At 49.3% G+C, this 17,390-nt stretch overlaps 1 protein-coding gene across 22 annotated transcripts in view; it reads left to right on the top strand.

The window, feature by feature from the left end:
* Window positions 1-17,390, top strand: part of NCOR1 (nuclear receptor corepressor 1) — a 123,208-nt gene that overhangs the window by 98,042 nt on the left and 7,776 nt on the right. For 15 of the 22 annotated variants that reach the window (XM_066364929.1, XM_066364928.1, XM_066364932.1 and 12 more), the window contains 7 exons: window positions 956-1,121; window positions 1,313-1,797; window positions 4,538-4,666; window positions 5,405-5,559; window positions 5,708-5,931; window positions 9,698-9,838; window positions 11,516-11,661. In XM_066364929.1, coding sequence (XP_066221026.1) covers window positions 956-1,121; window positions 1,313-1,797; window positions 4,538-4,666; window positions 5,405-5,559; window positions 5,708-5,931; window positions 9,698-9,838; window positions 11,516-11,661 — 1,446 coding nt within the window. The remainder of the gene's footprint in view (window positions 1-955; window positions 1,122-1,312; window positions 1,798-4,537; window positions 4,667-5,404; window positions 5,560-5,707; window positions 5,932-9,697; window positions 9,839-11,515; window positions 11,662-17,390) is intronic. The other 7 variants (XM_066364930.1, XM_066364933.1, XM_066364949.1 and 4 more) reach the window with 3 other exon arrangements.

Below are 17,390 nucleotides of genomic sequence, written 5' to 3' on the forward strand. Positions count from 1 at the left end.
AGAGAGAGAGGCAAGAGGGGGGAAAGTGGAGAACCAGATGGACACTTTTGTGTACCCTGGCAGAGAATCGAACCCAGAACTTCCACACGCCAGGCCTATGCTCTACCACTAAGCCAACTGGCCAGGGCCAGAGATATAAAAGTTTAACCAGCAATTCCACTTCTAGGAATACACCCTATAGAAAAATCCTATGCGCTGATGTGTGATCGGAAGGGATAAAGTTGCAGAAAGGGCTTGCTGCCATAGGTGCTCCGTGCTGTGAGAAGAGGGGGTGTGGACTGAAACAGCTGGCTCTCACCGTGGAGCACAAGTTAGAGGTGGAGTGAGGGCACGGGATGGAGGAGGAAGGAAGAGGACAGGACAGGAGACTTGAGGTCTTTCAAGTGAAGTCGTTTTGGCCGAGTCCAGGAGGTGGCTTTCTCACAGGAGGGCTGAGGTTAAGGGACAGGACAGCCTCAGACACTGGGGTGTAGGTGGCCGGGCTGCACTTCGGGAAGGGCTGGGTCCGCGATTTCACTCAGAGGCGGCTTGCCAAGAGAAGCAGCTGTGGGGACGGCAGGAGCGGGGCAGCCGCAGACCCTGGGCAGCAGCAGTGTCTGCCTTCACTGTGATGCTGAGGAAGGTGCACCACCTTTGTTTTGGAAATGATGAGCACACCAGAGTTTGAGGGAACACCTGACAGATGAACTTCCGTGGTGTGTACTGGTCCTTCATTGCTGGTGTTATTTTTGTTCCTCTCTGGAATCAAGATGGAAACTTGTTCCAGATGGCAGTGGCCGTAAACGCTAGCTGGTGTTTTTATTTCAGTTTACTAGTGTGGTTATCTTGTGTTTCATTAAGAAGCTCTCATAGAACGTATTTTCACAAAGGCCAGAAAGTGAACAACCCATAAGTCTTACTGTTTCTGGCTTCCTCCTCATGACTGTCCTCGTGTGCGCGCGCGTGCGCCCTGCAGGCTCGGAGCAGCCCAGCCGCCCCGGCAGCCACGGGTACGTGCGCTCCCCGTCCCCTTCTGTGAGAGCGCAGGAGACCATGCTGCAGCAGAGACCCAGCGTCTTCCAGGGGACCAACGGAACCAGTGTCATCACACCTTTGGACCCAAGTGCTCAGCTACGAATCATGTACGTCGTCTGTACATTTTGACAGAAAGCAGCATTTTCTTGCATATACCCTTTTTAGTTTGCGGGTGCAGTAGCTACAGTGCTGATGCACTGCCCACTCGCATTATCTGTTGTTGGGGTTCGTGTCCTCACCTGCCCTCCCGCCTCGTGCAGGGTCCCCGCTTACACCTGTGCTTTGGTTTTGTTTGCAGGCCTGCTGCGGGGGGCCCTTCCATAAGCCAAGGCCTGCCAGCCTCCCGCTACAACACTGCTGCAGACGCCCTGGCTGCTCTGGTGGACGCTGCAGCTTCTGCCCCTCAGATGGATGTTTCCAAAACGAAAGAGAGTAAGCATGAAGCTGCCAGGCTAGAAGAAACTTTGAGAAGCAGGTCAGCAGCAGTTAGTGAGCAGCAGCTAGAGCAGAAAGCCCTGGAGGAGAAGAGATCTGTTCAGTGTCTGTACACTTCTTCAGCCTTTCCAAGTGGCAAGCCCCAGCCTCACTCTTCAGTAGTTTATTCTGAGGCTGGGAAAGAGAAAGGGCCTCCTCCCAAGTCCAGATATGAGGAAGAGCTAAGGACCCGAGGGAAGACCACCATTACCGCAGCTAACTTCATAGACGTGATCATCACCCGGCAGATTGCGTCGGACAAGGATGCCAGGGAGCGTGGCTCTCAGAGCTCAGACTCTTCCAGTAGCTGTATGTATCTCCATCTGAGTTTCGCAATGTGCTATCTGAGTAAAGAACCACTTTGTTCTCCAGGCAAAGCAGAACAATATGGTATAAAGAAAATCCTAATCTTGATAGTAAATGTAATAGGAAGGTTTTGTGGGTTAGTAGTGCAATAATGTCTCTTCTGCTATTTTTATGATGATTTAAGTATCAGCGTTTCTTACATATACCTTTCAAGTTACTTTTTTTTTTTAAGCAAGAGAGAATAGACAGGGACAGACAGACAGAAAGGGAGAGAGATGAGAAGCATCAACTCATAGTTGTAGCACCTTAGTTCATTTTGTAGCATCTTAGTTCATTGATTGCTTCTCATACGTGCCTTAACTGGGGGGCTCCAGTGAGCCAGTGACCTTGGGCTTCAAGCCAGTGACTTTTGGACTCAAGCCAGTGACCATGGGGTTTCGAACCTGGATCCTTGGCATCCCAGGCCAACGCTCTATCCACCGTGCCACTGCCTGGTCAAGCCAAGTTATTTTTCATGAGAAGATTATGCTCTTTATTAGATTGGAAAGTAGGTCAATAGAAATTAGAGCTTATTGCCATTTTCAGGTATCTGCAAGGTAATGTGTCATTCGCTCTGCACTACTGAAGCCTCATTTTCCAAGCAGTGATTTTTGGGATTTGGTTCAGTATTTAGGCCGCTACTCCAGAGCCTCTTCTGTCTTTTGTCTAAAGCATGGAGTTTTTAAAAGGGAGACCACCCTGTATTACTGGTTATTGGTATTTACATTGTGCCCTTCTTGCAAGTTGGATTTTGATCACATCCGCTAGTCACTTTGGTACCTATGCTCTGTAGGTCTGTAAGAATTTACAACTGTATAGTAAAATGCTTGAAAAGTTACTGTATTTTTAATTACTGCCTAATTCTGTGTAAGCAGGTATTCACACAAGCATCTGCTATTTGAAGTAATTTAACCGTATATAGCCATTTCTCTGTTGTTACTATTAATGAAATTGAGTAGTGTTGGAGACAATGAAAAAGAAAAGATTTCTGGTGCATCATCCTGCAATGTGCAATTCTTTTTACCTCCGTGCCCGATTATAATTTGTTTGGGTAACTATCTCCCCCAGTCCTGAGATGTTTGGAGAGATGGGGGCAGCTTGGTAGTTGGGTAGACACAAGACTTCCTTTAGCCTGGGATCATGAAATTCTGGAAAGCAGGTGTAATGCGTGCAGACATTGCTAGGCCCTTGGGAGGGAAGTAGCAGCTCCCACGGGGACCCAGCCTGGGCTGCCTGAGCGCTGCAGCACAGGGCTTGTTCCCTGCTGACACTTCTTAGTTTCCATCGCAGACCAGACCCCCGCCAGGAGGTGAAAATAGAGCTCACGGTTCTGAGTGGGGTGTTTTTGTTTTTTGGGGTTTGTGGGTGGGGTTTTTTTTGTTGTTGTTTTTTATTAGTGGGTAAATTACTTTCATGAAGCCCACAGTTATTAAGAGTTACTCAGTGTGGTTTTTGGTTTTTCTCTTCAGAGCTCCCCTTCCTCTTAGGGTGAAGCACAGAGCCTGCACTTGACCCCCTGGCGTTGGGAGCAGCCTGTGCACCAGACTTCCTGTCGCCTCTGTACTTGGTGTGGGAAGCAGATGTCGGGCGCTGCGTGCGTGCACAGAGACACGTGCCAGTGGCTACCAACGGCACAGAGGGGTACAAGCTACTTTGGCTCTAGTGACTTCCTTCAGTTCCCCAAAGATGATTTTCACCCCAGTGGTCAGGTTTCCGTTCTCCTGAGCAGCCTGGACCTCAGGTGGCTATGACTCTCTGGCCTGGTGGAGGGTCAGAGGGAAGTCCTGTGCATGAGGACTGTCGGGACAGGCGGGGTCCGGTGCTCGAGTTCTTTCCCGTCCTCTGTACTGTGTCCAGGACCCACTGAAGATCACACTTGCTGATCATGGCAGCGTCGTGCTTCCTTTGGGGCTTGACGATTTCCCAGTCCTTAGTAAGCATGGAGGTGCAGAGAGCATACTCCGGCGTCAGCAGGTTCCCAAAGAGGAGGTTACATCTGCTTGTCTCCTGTTCTCGACTCTGCGGCCTGGCAGGACGGGGGAAAGGTGCCTGGACCCCTGTGGAACAGACCCTCCATTTCCTTAGCAACCTTGCCTCCGCTTTCAGCCTGCAGAGTGCACCCGCTCCCCTCAGACACCCCCTGCCACTTCTGTTCATTTTCCCAGTGTGGGTGGTACCAAAACTGTGTGGAGTACTACTTGTCAGCAGTACCGCAGTGGTTTGAGAAAACAATTATAAAACATTACTTAACCTATCGCTTTAAAATCGCCATGGTAACAAAGCAGCTTTGTTGTCTCAGAGTTCTTCTAAGAGTTGACTGTCCCATGGACTTTAAGTGACTGGAAACAGTGAACTGTTACAATCTGCTCTCTCATTTGTTAAATTTGTTCTGATGAGTGTTTGTCTCCTGGTGACTTTCTCTTCCAGCTCCCAGGATAATGTCACACGTCCGTTCCTTACTCTGCTTCACCTGAATGTCTAGAGCCAAAACTCCAGAAAACCCTGTGTCCGACTAGGATCAGGGACGCAAGGACGCATGTGTGGCCCACTGAGCTCTTTTGTTTATTAATTGTATCACTAACCGGATGCCATTGAACGATTCTGAGAGCAACAGTGAAAACACATGAATAGGTTTGAAGAACTTGGACTCTTAAAACTGTTCCTAGGATTTGTTTTAAAATCAGATTCTTTTCTTTTCTTAAAGTGTCTTCTCATCGGTATGAAACCCCTAGCGATGCTATCGAGGTGATAAGTCCGGCCAGCTCCCCTGCGCCACCTCCAGAGAAACTGCAGGCCTATCAGCCAGAGGTCGTGAAGGCCAGTCCACCAGAAAGTAGGTCCTTTTTAGCCACCAGTGCATGTGTTTTCACAGTTGCGTTTCATCACTTGCTTCTCGTTAGCTGTCCAGAGCAGGGTAGGAAATAACTAGTTTTATTTTAGAGTGATCTGCATTAATTAAAAATCATCTTTAAGCCCTGGCCGGTTGCCTCAGTGGTAGAGCGTCGGCCTGGCGTGTAGGAGTCCCGGGTTCGATTCCTGGCCAGGGCACACAGGAGAAGCGCCCATCTGCTTCTCCACCCCTCCCCCTCTCCTTGCTCTCTGTCTCTCTCTTCCCCTCCTGCAGCCAAGGCTCCACTGGAGCAAAGTTTACCCGGGTGCTGAGGATGGCTCTGTGGCCTCTGCCTCAGGCGCTAGAATGGCTCTGGTTGCAACAAAGCGACGCCCCAGATGGGCAGAGCATCGCCCCCTGGTGGGCATGCTGGGTGGATCCTGGTCGGGCGCATGTGGGAGTCTGTCTGATTGCCTCCCCGTTTCCAACTTCAGAAAAATAAAAAAAAATAAAAATCATCTTTAAGCTATTATTTGATTATCCATTTCCTTATATTTTAACAATACAGAAGATAGTTGATATTAATTTTGTTTTGCTCACTTATGATTTCGGTATTTGTTTCTCATTAGTCTTCTATTAAGATCTGAATTCTGCTGGGAGATCTGTACTGTGTCCCCGTCCTATGTTCCCCTGGGTGGGAGGTGGGCACCCCCGGCTGACACGCTGTCTTCTCTCTGGCAGCGGAGGCCGCCCGGCAGTACGAGGGCCCACTGCACCACTACCGGCCACAGCCGAGCTCACCGTCTGCGCAGCAGCTGCCCCCCTCCTCCCAGGCGGAGGCGGCGGGCCAGGTGCCCCGGACCCACCGGCTAATAACCCTGGCTGACCACATCTGTGTAAGTCCTGCATTCTCCTTACTGGTCTTTGTTTCTTAATCAGGACACATTTCACATAGAGTCACAGTAAAGATGTCCAGATTTAGTTTTATGCAACTTTTTTTTTTTTGCAAACACTCAGTGGGTTTAATTCTTTTTTCATTCACAGCAAATTATCACACAAGATTTTGCTAGAAATCAAGTTTCCTCACAGCCTTCCCAGCAGCCCCCCACTTCAACATTCCAGAACTCACCGTCTGCTTTGGTGTCAACGCCTGTGAGGACTAAAACATCCAATCATTACAGCCCAGAGCCCCAGGCTCAGTCTGTCCACCATCAAAGACCCAGTTCACGGGTCTCTCCAGAAAGTCTTGCAGACAAATCCAGGGGAAGGTACGGTCTTTATCTCAAACCAAATGAAGATTTTTCAACAGTGAGACATTTTCATACATCTGTAAGGTAGATGCCTTTCTGACACCGCAGTTTATTGACCTTCATTCCTTGGAAGTGTAAATGAGGGAACGGTTCCCCTCATGTGTTCTTGGAATGTCCACTGTGTGAGCAGTTGCTACTTTGTCTCTTCAGCGTGCATTCAGAAGGTGATTGCTGCATTTCATTTGTGGGTTTGCAGAGGCAGGTATGAAGAGTGTAGTGTGGCAGTAGTTTCGGGTGCTTGAGAGGTCTTCAGAGTCACAAAAGCATTGTTCTTTCTCAGTGGTTTTTATTGGGTCAGCAGCAATAGATGTTTAGGAAGCTGACCTTAAAGGAAGAAGAGGAGGCCAGTAGAGGCACCATGGGAGGTAACAAGTGTTACAAGGCAGGTCTGTCTGGTAAAGAGAGTGTCTTCTTACCCGGTGTTAGTGCATACAGACCCAGAGGAAGGTCCTGGGACTGAACATGGACCTCTGTAAGTAGAGGGCAGGAAGAGACCACAGAAAGAGGCTGCTGCGTCAGTCTGGTAATTCTTAGTTTATTACGGGAAGCGTGCATGCAGAGCGCGTGGGGGCGTTACAGGATGAAATGGAGTTTGCACTGGTTGGTGAGCATCAGAGAATCACACAGGGCCTGGGGAGGGGCTGGCACAGGGCTGGCACGTGAGTGCTGTGGGCAGTCACTGCACATGCCTGGCCGGGCAGCACAGTGGCCTGTGGCAGAGTCCCACAGGGAGTGGGAGGAAAGGAAAGGGTTACAGTTGATGTCAGAACAGACTTCAATTACCAACAGTTTCCACTGCAGGTGGGAGGGAAGCAGTTTCCTTGTCTCGGGTCCAGCTCGCAGGCCAGGCAGTGGGCGGTGCCTTGGGACAGGGTCCTCTCCACACTCCACCCCTGCAGCTGGCCCTTATATCCCACGTGCCTCACTCGGTCTGTGGCGTGGAGTGGGGAGACAGTTTCTGAGACTTAGCACGCATTAGGGTATATTCGGTGTGTGCCAACCACAGCACTTCCCATTTATTTCTGGGGGGCTAATGGATGGTGAGTTCCACGGGAAGCCTCTGACAGCCCTGCGATGATCTTGGCCTTCCACCTGTCGGGGTGGGCGGTGGGGGCAGCACCCAACCAGAGCAGGATGAAACCCCGAGGCCCCTCTGAACCTGTCAGCATGTCCACTGGAGAGCCGCGGGCATTGGGCAGAGCTGGGGTTCTGGATCACAGCTGGCCGTGTCCCACTGGTGCTGCGTCAGGCTGCTGCTCGGTCTTTCCTTCTGCGGTGTCTGCGGCGGCCAGCATGTGCCACACTTACTCTCGGGTTAGCCTCGCAGGCCCCTTCTCTGCTGCCCTCAGTCCCACTCTTTCTCTCCTTCTGTCCAAGTTTTAAGTCTTCCCTACACTTGGGTGCGCTCTCATGAGTGGCTCGTTCCCTTTAGGTCTGCCCCATCTCATTACCCTGGTTTCTACCTCGAGCTGGGTGTCCGTGGTCTGACGAGGACTGGCCTGCAGCTGTGACCATGCACTCCCCTTCCTCGCTATAGTGTGCAGTGTGCAGTTCTTCAAAGGCATGAAGCCAGCCAACATTTTCAGGGGGTCTGGCACTCACGCAGTGGTCCCCATAGAAACAGATGGCCAGCGTGGGACCCCCTGTAGATGGCTCTTTTCCAGGGCTCATTTCCTTGGTCTCTTGCCTGGCTCACCAGCTGTTAGTGCAGGCAGACCCAGTGGAAGGCGTGGGGCTGGAACCCGCCTCCCTAGTGAAGGACGGGAGATTGGGGACGAGGCTGGCACTCCAGGGTGGTGGCGAGCAGAGCTTGTGACGGGGACCTGCCACGCGGGCAGCTGCAGGCTGAAGCACAGCCTGTGCCTGTGTCACTGTCTCTAAGAGGGTTCAGGAAGCAGTCTCCCCTTCTCGCCCCACAGGGAGTAGTTTCCTCCATAATGTTCTGCGCCTGGGTCTTTGAAAAATGGAGGCCAGTTTCTGGTTCAAGGTGGTAGGCAGACTAAGCATTGGCATCTGTTAAATTACAGTAAAGCAGCATGAACATACATAAAGTTCGTAAAAATGCCAAGAACAAGACTGCGACGTTAGCAAATCAGAGGTGCCGGAGGTGCCGGGAGCCCCTGCAGTGGGCCGCTGAGCCGATGCAGTGGGATCCGGAGCGTGGCGAGGAGCTGTGGCAGAGGGCATCTGCGTCCTGCCTGCCGAACCCTCACCTTAGCAGAGAACATAAAGAAGGAATATGTCAGAAGCTGAATAGTCTTGATTAAAAAAAACGGTGGTACTTTTCGAACATACACCGAACTGGAGAGAACTGGACAGTGTGCTTGTGTGTATCCGCTGCCCAGTGTCAGCAGTCAGCAGTACAGGGCCAGCTTTGTTTTTATCCCCGCTTGTCCACCCCTGATTGGATTGTTTTGAAGTGTATCTCAGGCATAATCATGTCAAGAAGCTGGATGACATCATTCAGTTGAAGAGCACAGAGCTTGTAGAGCAGAATCATGGTTCGTTTCCGAGGGAAAGTGTGATGTAGCCGATTGTGAGCAGTTGATGGAACTTATGGAAAGAAAATCCACTTGATTTTTTCCCTTGTAATTTCTACATCACGATAACTGTGCATCAGAATAAGGATGGTTACATTTCTTTCATTGATTTTAGTCAAATGCGTGGTTTTGCAGTTTAAAGTGTTCCATACAATCCATAGTGTCGTAAACACCATTATTGGGTGTTTTCAATCTATAAGCACAACACAGCACAGGAGTTTTCCTGGTCTAGCCAAGTGCTATGAGTCACACAGGAAGTGAGTGAGTATGCTATGTAAAGGTAACACAGGCAAACCACACATTAAAGTAAAAGGGGCAACAACATAGAGAAGGTTGTCAAGTTCTTCATCTTTCTTGGAAGTTGATAGATACTCTTTCAAGTTTGGTAAATCAAGAAAGGGATAAGATTATTTAGTTTTAGAGGTAACCACTGAAGAACTAGAAGAAAAGTAAAAAATGGCCACCTCTGAGAATTGGGGTTGGGTGGATTGGGAAAGGAAATCACAAATGTTTTATACACACACACGCACACACACACACACACACACACACACACACAGATATATGTATAACTAAAATATTAATAAAGGCAGATGTTAAAAGTCACAGGTATCTCATTTTTTTGTATATTTAATATGAATAACCATGAAGCCAAAACCTTTTTTTTGGTCTAATCAGTGCATTGATCTCATACTGTCCCAACAATGTGGTAGCCAAAGGAAGAATATGAAATTGCAGACACTGCTCAGCCCTAAAATGCTGTAACTAGAGCCTGTCTTCACTCACTGGACAAACTCCTCAGGTTTCAGTTTAGTGCCCAAGTCTTTGATCTTTTAACCTCGGCAGTAAGCCGCACGAGGGTTCGCCCGAGTGGCTGGCCCAGGTCGCTGGTGGTTCTGAGCCCTGCAGGGCCTGGGCAGCTCTCTGCCTCGCAGGCTGTTTGTGTCACAGCTCCCACACCCAGGGCCGTGCATGGGTGGACCAGCAGGAGAAGAGCTTTCTTGATAGCTGCTTATAGAGTGAATGCCTGAGGACATTCTTTTTTACCCCAACCCCCCATATAAATTGGCAACTTTTGTTCTTTTTCTCCTGGATGAAGTAATGTGTTAACCAATTTCTGTTTAGGGTAAACTGTAGGGGAGTCCTAGAAGCACAATCTAATATTTAGTATGTTACAATATTAGGCCTGGAAAGTCCCCAGAGAGGAGCCATGTCTCTTCAGAGCCCTACGAACCCATCTCCCCACCCCAGGCTCCAGCTGTGCACGAGAAACAGGACAGCGTGCTGCTGCTGTCTCAGCGAGGAGCAGAGCCCGCGGAGCAGAGGTGAGCGCGTGCGCGGCAGGTGTGTGTGCGTGCGTGGCCAGGGCCCTTTGGTGCTCTTCAGGTCAGGGCCTTTTTCTCTTTTGGGTTGTATGTCAGGGTAGGACTCTCAGGACCATTTAGTCTGTTTTCCTAGTGACCTAATATAAGTGGGTTTTAATGAAAAATTATAATACTTAAATAGGTTATAGGAAAATGTGTTTGTTGTTTTTCTTGAAATTATTACCTTCTAGATCTTTTTTTAAACCTTTTTTTGTCTGTGGTCACCCACTGAAGTCAGCCCCCCGTGAGTGCTCACCATGTACCCAGAGCTGTGGACCACGTGTGACAGGGAAGGTAACAATGAGCACCCGTGCCAAACTGCTCTCCGTTATTTTCTTACCCGTTTCTAACCATAACCCGGCCCTGTGAATGATTCGAGTTCCCATTTGGAGTGGACATCTCTGACTTGGCCCCTGTCCAGTCCATTTCCACCCCCGTGATTTGTCTGAAACTTCCCCTGTCCAGTCCATTTCCACCCCCGTGATTTGTCTGAAACTTATACCGTCAAGCACTAAGTCGATGGTGTGGCATGGAGTTCATTTATGACTGCTCATCTCCTGTCCTGCCCCTCCCCCTTACACTTCATCATCGGCCATATCCACTGCCAGTTGTCGCTGATTTCTGGTGTGGGGCGCCCTCCCCTGACCGCTTGTAGAAGTGCAAGCGAGCCCCGCCTTAACCAGGGGTCTGTCTCCCTCCAGACTGGGACCGCTTTTCTTTTGGTGTCTGTAAGTTATTTACTCAGTACAGATGTTTGTTCGTAAGTGATCAAATAGATGTTTGTACCTTTCAATGAAATGAGGAAGAAAATCCATTTTTGAAGAGGGAGTGCTGATAAATGTAATTATACGTTTATATTTTCTTCTAAGTTTGCATATTTTTTTAGGACATTTTATTCATTCTTCTATCACCTTATCTTTCTTGGCAAATAGTAGCTTCAGACATGTTCCCATGTTTGGATGAAGAATGAATCTACGTGACCAGACTGTTATCTCCAGCCTTCCCTGTGTTCTGTTGTCGTCTCAGGCTCTAGTGAGGTCCTTGCTAGTCTTGAGCAATTAGAGGAAACTGGTTGTTTTAAATGTGTTTGTATAGAAAGCTGCCAATGCAATGTGAAACCTTTCACACAGAACTTAGCTCATCCAGTGGGAGGCTTTGAAATGATTGTAGTGACTTCTGTTCAAGTCCAAATGTTGACTGGTTAGGTGTGAGTTCTTGCTGTTTTATAGTAAGTGTGCTATTCATGATAATTTTATTGTATATACTTCAAAGTAATTCTGCTAGAAAAATAGTTCCCAGTCCGTGTGGTCACCATATCATCGTTGGTGCTGTGACTCTTGACAGCGTCATGAGCTGTTTCTTAATTTTTCTGTTAACATTTGCTGCTTGTTCATTCTTTATTAAGAATCTTTGTTCTAGATTATCTTCATTCTAGTCCTCATTTTATGATTTCATCTCTGAGTGTTAAAAGTATTTGTGTCCTGGTAAACAATGTACTGACTGGTTTGCTGTCACATGCAAGCACACACTCGGGATAAAGAGGTCGTGGTTTTCCGAATACTCTGTGATTGTTAGTACCACTGATGGGAAAGTCCCCCGGGCTAGTTCATGATGCTAACAGACATACTGTGTTCCTAGCAGGAGTGATTCCCGCTCACCAGGGAGTATAAGCTATTTGCCGTCATTCTTCACCAAGCTTGAAAACACATCCCCCATGGTTAAATCAAAGAAGCAGGAGATTTTTCGTAAGTTGAACTCCTCTGGTGGAGGTGACTCTGATATGGGTAAGTGGGATTTCTTTCATAAACTTCAAATAAAATGTGCATTAATAATGATGTCTCCAATGTGACCTGGTAGTCCTGTGTTGAAAGGCTTTCGTAGGCTCCTGTCTAACCACACCTGACGCTAAAGTTTCTTCTCAAATGGCTGCCAGTGCATGAAGGTTTTCTGTTAGGGAGCAGGAACTTGCTACATTTGGAGCTGTCCATTTTCTCTTTGAATAAATGCTGGGTCTAGGAAACCTTTCTTAAGTGGGGCTGGATTAGCCTGCCATAGTTTCATACCCACGGGTCTTGGTTTTACCCATTCGGGCTATTTTTACATGACATCTCTTCAGCTGTTGGAAGACAAGCCCTGGCCTTTGAGTCTTCTCTCTGTAAATATCCCCAGTTGTTCATCCCATGGCTGGGTTCCCGGGGTTCATCCCACACCAGCTTCCCGGGGTTCATCTCACACCCAGGTTCCCGGGGTTCATCCCACGCTCAGGTTCCCAGGGTTCATTGCACACCAGCTTCCCGGGGCTCATCCTTCCTCAGTTGCTCCACACTAAAAACGTTTTACTTCATTTAGCCTTTCTGCAGGTTCTGAGAGTCACCATTGTTAAGGGAGTCTAAGACTGTCTCAGGGTTTTTAGCCACCTGTGTCCTGTTAGTAGAGTGCGCGTAGTATCTGTGCACTGTCCAGGTCTCTGGACCCATGCCTCACCCTTGCTGTGCTTTTATAATTAACCAGCTCCAAGTAGCGGGTGGCGCAGGCTGTGCCTGCGTCATTCTGACCTTTTCTGCCCTGTGTCTTCTGGGTCTCAGTTCAGTCAGTTGGGATCCATCTGCAAATTGGCTACACCCACCTTCTAGAAATAGCGCATTAGTAATAACAAGGTAGGAAACCGTTGTGTGTTACATGTACGGCACTGACTTTGCTCTCAGCACTGCTCTAAGCATGTATGCATGTGTGTGTGTGTATACTATGTATGTATGTGTACTAGTTTAATCCTCACAAAAACCTACACACTACATATTATAGTTATCTCCACTTTGTAGTTGAGAAAATTGAGACTCGGAGGTTTACTAACTGGTACAAGTGACACAACCAGCAGTAACGGGGCTGTGCTTGGTCAGGCGCTCCAGCTCCAGAGTCCGTGCTGCTGATGTGCACAGCTGGTTCTCAGCGCTGTGCTCAGCTTCTTGCCCAGGTGGTCGGTAGACATCCACCAATACAGCACGGGGCATCCAGGCCTGTCCTTTGGGTTGATCCACACGTTAGTCAGAATCTTCCAGACACTCATTTCGCACACTCCCTCACACCACCGCCTAGTCTCCCGTGCCCATCTTTTCCTGCAGTCCAGGGGTAGAGACTTTGTTGAATGGCTTGCAGAAATCTACGTAGACCACGGTTTCCTTTATTTCTGTGGTATAGATCCAGTGTCCTGACTCTGTCAAGAGAAAGGAAACTGGGCTGTGGACTGGAAGCTGCCTCGTGGATGTGTGTTTGGATCTGTGACAGTTGGTGATTAATAAAGGTTGAATGTCAAAGGGGAAGAGGACACGCCCAGTGTCACTTATCATATATTTGTGGACTTATCCTAGCTCTTAATTACCAGATTATCTTAACTGGCAGCGTATCATTTAAAAGATAAGTACTGCAGCCTGACCAGGCGGTGGCGCAGTGGATAAAGTGTTGGACTGGGATGCAGAGGACCCAGGTTTGAGACCCCGAGGTCGCCAGCTTGAGTGCGGGCTCATCTGGTTTGAGCCCAAGGTCGCTGGCTCGAGCAAGGGGTCACTTGGTCTGCTGAAGGCCCGCGGTCAAGGCACATATGAGAAAGCAGTCAGTGAACAACTAAGGTGTCACAGTGCGCAACGAAAAACTAATGATTGATGCTTCTCATCTCTCTCCCTTCCTGCCTGTCTGTCCCTGTCTATCCCTCTCTCTGACTCTCTCTCTGTCTCTGTAAAAATAAATAAATAAATAAAGTACTGCAGAATGTTGACCAGAATTGCTCTTAGGCTTGCAGGTATCTTTTCTTCTCCTTCTCTTTAAATAGTACCATTACATTTATCTGTCTCCAGTCGTCAGTGGTTTCACCTTCATTTCCAGCTCTTGCAATAGGGTGCTCTCACTTCCAGTCTCTGAGCCCAGACTCAAGCAGCCTGTCGGCACCCGAGATGCACAGTTGTCAGATGCTGTCTCACCCCTGTGTGGTCTGCACTTGCCCCTGCTAGTCCTTGTGCTGCGTTTCAGTGGGGCAAAACCTCTTGACAGGAAATGCTATGTATCAATTAAAGACGCCTACATTATGATTTTCTCTTACGGTTTGTCCATTATACGTATGTAGAAGCTCTCTCATTCATTAATTTAACAATTATTTATTGAGCAGGCTACTGTGTTGGGTGTTGTTAGAATGACAGGTGGTCTTTAGTCTCTGAAAATGTGTAATGAAACAATCTAACTTTAACAATATAAAGTACATATATTAATGTCTTAAGGCAGATACTAACAAAATTGCTTAAATCTTGGGGGGTTTTTTTGTATTCCAAGACCTTGTTTTGATTGTTGAAAGGGACAATTAAAGAATTGTAGTAAGCAGCGATTTTCAATCTTTTTCATCTCATGGCACACATAAATTAGTTACTAAAGTTCTGCAGCACACCAAAAGAAATATTTTTTGCCAATCTGACAAGAAACAGGTGTACAGGCAGCCCCTGGGCTATGAGTGAGACGGGTGCTGTAGCTTGTTCTGTAGTTGAACTTGTATGTAAGTTGGAACAGGTACGTTTACCTGTTCAGTGCAACTTAGAGGCTTGTCTTAACATAGTGTTTTTAAATTATTTTTTTATTTTAAGACTTTATTGATTTTACAGAGAGAGGAGGTGGAGAGCAAGAAGTATCAACTCATAGTCGCTTCACTTTAGTTGTTCATTGACTGCTAGTCATATGCGCCTGACCGGGCATGCCCAGGTATTCAGACCAGTGACCTGAGCGTTCTAGGTCGATGATCTGTCCACTGTGCCACCACAGGCCCACAGGCCAGGCACACAGTATTTATTTTTACCTTTCTGTGCATATAAATACTTAAACCTTTTCAAACCTACAGACCCTCTCTCATTCGTAACCCAGGACTAGAACTGTGTAATTTTGATTCATTCACACCAGACGGCTGTTGACATTTTTTTGACACTCTAAGGGAAAAGAGGTCAGTGCCCTGACTAAAGAGTCAGGTACTGCATGTTTTAAACATTCTTGTCCCGGGTCTCACTGAAAACCACTGGTGGGAAGGAACCAGTGGGCTCGTGGGACTCCAGGGCTGACTCAGTCCTCAGCAGGACGTGTAACCGAGAGAGCCACGAGCACGTGGACAGCTTCACGTGCACACAGGGGTCTCACTTCAGGGTTTCCCCTGAGGACGTCCGTGACCTTCTTCTTCAGAACCCTCAGTGTTGAGACTTCCTGCATCTGAGCTCTCTGTAGCTGGTGTTACTGGGGAAACCACCTCCCTCTTCAGAAAGACTCTCGGCTTTCAGACACTGCTTTTTAGTTTGTTTTTCTCTACTTCTTTAGCCATTTCTTATGTCTCCTCAGAATCTCAGCCTTGCTTTTCCCTTGAATGTTTGTTTTCCTAGTTTTCTGCTCACACAGCTGATCTGATTCATTTCATCCACTCTGGCAGTTTAAACTGTGCACTGAAAACTCCCAAACCATCCCAGGATTTCCGTTTTCCTACAGAGCTCCTTGTGCATCTCTGCAGACCTCACTCTTGAATACTTGACTGCCTCCTTAAATGTCTAAAACTGAATCAATGTTGTGCCTCTGCACACAGACACCGCCCCCCCAGGTACCCTCTGCACACAGGACCGCCCCCCCAGGTAACCTCTGCACACAGACACCCCCCCCAGGTAACCTCTGCACACAGACACCGCCCCCCCAGGTACCCTCTGCACACAGGACCCCCCCCTCAGGTACCCTCTGCACACAGACACCGCCCCCCCCTCAGGTAACCTCTGCACACAGACACCCCCCCCAGGTAACCTCTGCACACAGACACCGCCCCCCCAGGTACCCTCTGCACACAGGACCCCCCCCCCCAGGTACCCTCTGCACACAGACACCCCCCCCCAGGTACCCTCTGCACACAGACACCCCCCCCCCAGGTAACCTCTGCACACAGACACCGCCCCCCCCAGGTAACCTCTGCACACAGACACCGCCCCCCCCCAGGTAACCTCTGCACACAGACACCGCCCCCCCAGGTACCCTCTGCACACAGGACCGCCCCCTCAGGTAACCTCTGCACACAGACACCCCCCCCAGGTACCCTCTGCACATAGGACCGCCCCCTCAGGTACCCTCTGCACAGACACCCCCCCAGGTAACCTCTGTACACAGACACCGCCCCCCCAGGTACCCTCTGCACACAGACACCCCCCCCAGGTACCCTCTGCACACAGGACCGCCCCCTCAGGTACCCTCTGCACACAGACACCGCCCCCCCCCCCCCCCCCCCCCCCCCGTAACCTCTGCACACAGGACCGCCCCCTCAGGTAACCTCTGCACACAGACACCCCCCCAGGTAACCTCTGCACACAGACACCGCCCCCCCCCAGGTAACCTCTGCACACAGACACCCCCCTAGGTAACCTCTGCACACAGACACCGCCCCCCCCCAGGTACCCTCTGCACACAGACACCGCCCCCTCAGGTACCCTCTGCACACAGACACCCCCCCAGGTAACCTCTGCACACAGACACCGCCCCCCCCAGGTAACCTCTGCACACAGACACCCCCCTAGGTAACCTCTGCACACAGACACCGCCCCCCCCCAGGTACCCTCTGCACACAGACACCCCCCCAGGTAACCTCTGCACACAGACACCCCCCCAGGTAACCTCTGCACACAGACACCGCCCCCCCTAGGTAACCTCTGCACACAGACACCGCCCCCCCTAGGTAACCTCTGCACACAGACACCGCCCCCCCCCCAGGTAACCTCTGCACACAGACACCGCCCCCCCCAGGTAACCTCTGCACACAGACACCGCCCCCCCCCCAGGTAACCTCTGCACACAGACACCGCCCCCCCAGGTAACCTCTGCACACAGACACCGGCCCCCCCAGGTAACCTCTGCACAGAGACCCCCCCTCCCCCCAGGTAACCTTTGCAGTGGGTTCGCTAAAGCATTCTGGGTAGCCCTGCCCCTTTCTTAACCTGCTGGTGGTGGCACGTCTGCCCCCCAGACAGCTAGTTTTCCGCCTCTCCTTGCTGACTAGTTGTGTTCTCTCATAAGTTTGCCTGTCTGTTTAAACCAGAAGTCCTTAAACTTGAATATTGTAACTATTACAACCACCTGGACTGTTTGTTAAGTGTGAGTCACAGAGCCACGAGAATCCAGGACATTGGTATGTTTACTAAGCGACCTAGCGATTCTGGTTTGATGGCTGGCCTCAGTACCACACTGAGCTGTAGGCTCCATGGGTAAAAGAAGCACGTTTTTAAGTCCAGTATCTACAGTATTATCGCCAGCCGCAGTATACAGAATTTTCACCTGACCATTTTTGATTAATAGGTGATTTTATTATGGTTCAACCAAATAATAGAATATTTGTAAAAAATGAATGATTCCTATTCCATAAACTTCTGTGGTAACTACAAGGCTGTATCAATCACTATTTCAGGGTGTTACCTGGCTCCTAAGTAAGGAGGCTGTCATTGTAGTCACTGTTCATAGTCCTTCCTGG

The sequence above is a fragment of the Saccopteryx leptura genome, chromosome 2 (assembly GCF_036850995.1).
Source record: "Saccopteryx leptura isolate mSacLep1 chromosome 2, mSacLep1_pri_phased_curated, whole genome shotgun sequence".
Taxonomy (NCBI): Eukaryota; Metazoa; Chordata; class Mammalia; order Chiroptera; family Emballonuridae; genus Saccopteryx; species Saccopteryx leptura.